The sequence below is a fragment of the Protobothrops mucrosquamatus genome, unplaced genomic scaffold, assembly GCF_001527695.2.
Source record: "Protobothrops mucrosquamatus isolate PMUCROS unplaced genomic scaffold, P.Mucros_1.0 scaffold3590, whole genome shotgun sequence".
Taxonomy (NCBI): Eukaryota; Metazoa; Chordata; class Lepidosauria; order Squamata; family Viperidae; genus Protobothrops; species Protobothrops mucrosquamatus.
Genome location: NW_015389555.1, coordinates 61,088 through 67,016, shown reverse-complemented (window position 1 = coordinate 67,016; position 5,929 = coordinate 61,088). Strand labels below are relative to the sequence as shown.

General features: G+C 45.6%; 1 protein-coding gene across 1 annotated transcript in view; it reads right to left on the bottom strand.

Annotated features, from left to right (window-relative positions):
* Nucleotides 1-5,929, bottom strand: part of RSF1 (remodeling and spacing factor 1) — a 40,371-nt gene that overhangs the window by 31,840 nt on the left and 2,602 nt on the right. The window contains exons 2-3 of the mRNA XM_015827284.1: nt 4,704-4,796; nt 3,020-3,225 (exon numbers count right to left, since the gene is read on the bottom strand). Of these exons, the coding sequence (XP_015682770.1) occupies nt 3,020-3,225; nt 4,704-4,796 (299 nt within the window). The remainder of the gene's footprint in view (nt 1-3,019; nt 3,226-4,703; nt 4,797-5,929) is intronic.

Below are 5,929 nucleotides of genomic sequence, written 5' to 3'. Positions count from 1 at the left end.
CGTACTATGTTTCCCTGTTTCTGCCAAGAAAAATATATGGACATACTATACGTAGTATGTTTCCCTGTTTCTGCCAAGAAAAATATATGGACATACTATACGTAGTATGTTTCCCTGTTTCTGCCAAGAAAAATATATGGACATACTATACGTAGTATGTTTCCCTGTTTCTGCCAAGAAAAATATATGGACATACTATTATGACATATAATTATGTCCATATATTTTTCTTGGCAGAAACAGGGAAACAGTTTGCCACTTCCTTTTTCTGGGGCCACTTCCCAGCCTACAGCCTTGGTATTTCCTAATGGTTCCTATCCAATAACTAAGCCAGTCCAATTGTGTTTCATCAGATAATACATGCTAGGTGCTGCCAACAATATCTGGGCAAAGCACCTATATGTAAGGGTGTATACATACATTGTATATAGTATGTTTTAAATGTGTGTTATGTATATGTACACTTGGAGAGGAAGCAACTAAATTTCATTTTTAATGTGTGCCATTGTGCCCACAGGAAAAAATGACAATAAAGGTTATCTCATCTCATCTTAGTAGTCCTCAATTTAACCACACTTTGTTCAGTGACCATCTGACTTTACAGTGGCACTGAAAAAAGTGACTTTATGATCGTTTTTCCACACTTACGACCGTTGCAGCATCCCTTTGGATCAAAATTTGGATGCTTGGCAACGGTCGTATTGTCCCGAGGATCATGGGATCACCTTCTGACAAGCAAAGTCAAATGGGGAAGCCAGATTCACTTAACAACCGTGTTACTAACTGAGCAAGTGCAGCGATTCACTTAACAACCGTGGCGAGAGAAGTTGTAAAATGAGGCAAAAAATCGCTGAATAAACGTCTCGCTTGGCAACGGGGATTTTGGGCTCGACTGTGGTCGTAAGTCAAGGTCTACCTGTGCCTTAAATCAGTGTTTTTCAACCTTGGAAACTTTAAGATGGGTGGACTTCAACTCCCAGAATTCCCCAGCCAGCTGGGAGTTGAAGTCCACCCATCTTAAAGTTTCCAAGGTTGAAAAACACTGCCTTAAATCACAAGGGACAACAGCAGCCAATTCAGAGACATATTTACAGATGTTCGCTTCAGATCACAAATCACCTTTAAAAACCCACACAGAGGTTTCTGACTTTAGGTGGGCTATTATTAAACCCCAGGAAGCCCTCACCNGCCCAAACTGCAACCCAAAACCCACTTATGCATCGTCGGGTGCCGGGTGGGTGTGGCCCATTGAGTGGGTGTGGCTGCGGTGGTAACAGCAGACTGGGTGGGACTGAAAAGTTCAATCAATCAATTCCAACTTTCCAAGATCTTTTTTTTCCCGCGAGAAGTTGAAATTGACCGATTGATTGAACCTTTTTTTTTTTTTTGTACACGGCGGCGGAGGCCTAAAGCAAAAAGGTTTTATAAAACCCAGCTGAAGGCCTAGGACTGGGGCGACGGCGCACGTGCCCACAGAGAGGGCTCTAAGTGCCGCCTCTGGCACCCGTGCCATAGGTTCGCCACCACTGGCGTAGGGTCTCCTGTTTGGGCAGGGGGTTGGACTAGATGACCCACAAGGTCCCTTCCAACTCTGTTATTCTATTCTATTCCTTATTAAGAGCTGCATCAATCCCAACCTTCTTCCTCAGCTATATTTGCGTGTTTAGCAGGATCCAATATTTTGAACCCCAAACATTTAATTGGAGTAAGGATCAGAATTCACTCCTCCAGCTGAGCCCACATCCCTGGCTGTATTTTTAACCCTTGGTAAGGGTTAAATTCTTTATTTTTTCCCCACGTAAAGGACCCTATCGTGTTGCAGAACTAAACAGGACCCTAGAGGCAGCCGTTAAGAATTTCTAACCGTGCAAGACAGGCAGTTTGGAAAATCACAGCGATTCTCTTTGGAAAAATTACCTGAGCCTGCTGATAGGTTTAAAACAAAAACAAAAACAGTCCATCATTCCTCAACCTGGTGCCCTCCAAATACACTGGGCTTAACTCCCAGCCTTCCACAGCCAACAAGCTTGAGGGATGTCTATGGAGATTCTCAGTCATCTATGTCAGGGCTTTCCAACCAGTGGTACGGGTACCATCTATGGTACATTGGCACCTGGCAGGTGGTACGCAACCATCCTAGAAAAATGGTAATGGGGGAGGGGAATGAGCTGAACCAGTGGCAGCACCGCACAAGCCTGAGCGAGAGATGGCTGGAGCTGCAGGGCTCAGCGGAAGCCCCAGGATCAGTGCCAGGCTCCAGCTGGAACTGGGCACTGATCCTGGTGCTTCTACCGAGCCCTGAAGAAGCGCCGATCAGCTGGAATGTTGCAGCATCTCCAGGGTCTTGTGATTTACATTCAGATGCTTGGCAACTGATTCATATTTATGACGGTCACAGTGTCCCAGGGTCATGTGAAGTGACCAAAATCTGCTGCAACCACCCAGCAGACGGGGGGGAATAAAAACCAAACACCCCCCACCGCACCCCCGCTGCCAATCTTCAACAGAAATGCTCACAACAATGAAAACCTCGGACAGGAGGAAGAGCGCCGCCAGGTGGGCAGGCAGGTGTCTTGCTCGGCTGTGGCTTGGGGGGCACTTTTTTCAGTGCCATTGTAACTTCGAACAGTCACTAAGCGAACTGTTGTAAGTCGAGGACTACCTGTACTTTATCACTTTTTTCCCTTTTTTTTTTTTTTGGTCAAGTTTTTGACACCTTGCTAGGCGACTGGTGGTACTCAGATGTTGCCATATCCTAAAAGTGGTACAATGGGTGAAAAGGTTGAAAAGCCCTGGACTAGATGACCTCCAAGGTCCCTTCCAACTTTATTATTATTATTATTATTATTATTATTATTATTATTATTATTATTATTATTATTATTATTATTATTATTATTATTATTATTATTATTATTATAAAACGAAGTCCAGTTGCCTTTTGAAAAAGCACCTTTGGGGGAACACGCTTGAGGGCTCCAGGTTGAGCAAGCAGCCAGAAATTAACCACGGAGGGTACCTGACGATGCACTTCCACGAAGATCCATCTTGATCGTCCTGCTCTTCCACGTACATCCGGACGTTATGCTCTTGGTCCAACTGGTACCAGTAGGTCAAGCCATCTTTGTCTCGGCCCAGAGGCTGAAGGCGCATGGCGTCGGCGTCTTCCTCGTTGATGATATTCTTAAACTTTAGATTGTCGTCGAACTGGCATTCACAAAGGTACTTGAGAAGAGACAGGGAAGGGGAAAGGAGAAGGAACACTTTACAATATTCTCGGGAACATCCGAAGCGCATCCTTCGACACGCCTCGGGGTAGTCCTCCACTTACGAACGGGGGGCTTAGCAACCGTCCAAAGTCATCGCGGAGTCCCCAAAAACTAATTTATGACCCGGTTCCCGATCCCTCGTGGTCACACGACTGCTTTTTCGGTGTTTGGCAACCGGCTCGCCTTTATGGCTGGTTGTGGTGTTCTGCAGTGACATGACCACAATTTATGACAGTTTTTTTTTTTGCAGGTTTCTGGTCTTTTGGGAGAGTTTCCTCTGGTCAACGTGATCCAAATTTGGATCCTTGCAACTGGTTTGTATCAGTGACGGTTGCAGTGTCCCGTGGTCATGTGATCGGCTTCTGACCAGCCAAGTCAGTGGGGGAAGCCAGCTTGGCTTAACAACCGCCTTACTAACTTAGCAACTGCAGAGAGTCCCTTAACAATGGTGGCAAGAGAGGTCGTAAAATGGGGCAAAACTTGCTTAACAACTGTCTTGCTTAGCAACAGAAATCTAGGGGTCAATTGTGGTCGTAGGTCGAGGACTACCTGTGTACTTTTATGCTTGGGGACTTTGAATTTCCTTGGGCCTTTTACGCTAATTCTCTAGTTTAGAAGGAACGTGTTCCACAGAGTGGTGCACGTTTTCAAAATGATTCAGAAGACCTGCTTTAGAATGGTTAGAAGCTCAGGGCCCCTTTAAAGTAGCTGCATCCTTTAATGGGTAGAAGCTCAGGGCCCCTTTAAAGTAGCTGCATCTTTTAAAGGGTAGAAGCACAGGGCCTCTTTAAAGTAACTGCATCCTTTAATGGTTAGAAGCTCAGGGCCCCTTTAAAGTAGCTGCATCCTTTAATGGGTAGAAACACAGGGCCTCTTTAAAGTACCTGCATCCTTTAATGGGTAAAAGCTCAGGGCCCCTTTAAATACCTGCATCCTTTCATGGGTAGAAGTGCAGGGCCTCTTTAAAGTAGCTGCATCCTTTAATGGGTAGAAGTGCAGGGCCCCTTTAAAGTAGCTGCATCCTTTAATGGGTAGAAGTGCAGGGCCTCTTTAAAGTAGCTGTATCCTTTAAAGGGTAGAAGCGCAGGGCCCCTTTAAAATAGCTGCATCCTTTAATGGGTAGAAGCGCAGGGCCTCTTTAAAGTAGCTGCATTTTTTTTAGGACTTCTGCTTCTATGTTTGCTGTAGCTTGCAAATGGACTAGGACAGGGGTCCCCAACCCCCGGGCCGTGGACCAGTACCGGGCCGTGGCATGCCAGCAACCAGTCCGCACAAACAAGCAAAGCCCCATCCGCGAGATGCAGGCAACACACAAACCCACGCCCCCTCTAGTCCGCGGAAAAACCTCTCTCCACACAACCGGTCCCTGATGCCCAAAAGGTTGGGGGACCTCTGGACTAGGAAACAGACCCGCGCTGCAGAGAAGAGCAATACCTTCAAAATTCCCAATTTGCATTCGGTGCTCATTTCAAGGTATCCTTTTTTTTCCATCTCCCAAGCCCAGGTGCTGTTGAAGTCTTGACACATCTACAAGGCAAACTTTTAAATTAAATACTGAGGGATCTTCCCAACCACTGCAAGTACACACGATACATTTCTGTCAGATCCAAGTTATATTCTGGCCGTCTCTAGAAAGAAAAGGAGGAATCAAGGCCGGAGGTGAGGGAGAGTTGAACTGCTGGCATACTCCTGGTTTATTTATTGATCAAACCTGTCTGTGGAGATTCTCAAGTCATCCAGGTCAGGGTTGTCCCAAAGGTGCTTTTTCAAGAGGCAACTGGACTTTCTTGTTTTTCTCTGAAGACATTTTGCTTCTCAGCCAAGAAGCTTCTTCAGGTTCTGACTGGATGGTGGGGAATGGAAAGATTTATACTCCTTCCAGACAGATGGTCATTTGCATCCTTTTACAGAGTCGTTGAGACCACCTGGAAGGTTATCTGTGCCCTCTGGGTCACCTGAGTGGTGCAAATGGGCGATCTCTCTGTCTCCAGTCTACAACACAGTCCTTTCAGCAGTTCCAAGAAGGCTCCACACCCATTTTTACTATTCAGGTGACCCTGAAGATACAGATTAACCTCCAAATGGTCTCAATGACCCTCTAAAAGAATGCAAATGACCAGTTTTTCTGCAAGGAGTATAAATCCTTCCATTCCCCACCATCCAGTCAGAGCTGAAGAAGCTTCTTGGGATGAGAAGTGAAACGTCTTCAAAGAAAAACAAGAAAGTCCAGTTGCCTCCTGAAAAAGCACCTTTGGGACACCCATCAAACTTCAGTGCTGCTGTAGTCTCCAAGGGTTCCCAATGACTCACCACAACTTATAGCAGTCTATGTTTTACTAAAACTCTCACTGACGTGACCTTGAATTGGGGGAAATGGTTCATGCTTCAGCTCTTGTTATCTCAGAAACATGGGGAGCCCCCTCTAGTTTTTCCGGAGGGGAACATACTAGACAGAATCAAAATCTCTTCTGAACTGAGCTCAACTCCTCAACTTCCTTAATAGGGACCATTAGGAAATACCAAGGCTGTAGGCTGGGAAGTGGCCCCAGAAAAAGGAAGTAGCAAACTCTCTTCCTGTTTCTGCCAAGAAAAATAAATGGACATACTATGCGTAGTATGTTTCCCTGTTTCTGCCAAGAAAAATATATGGACATACTATA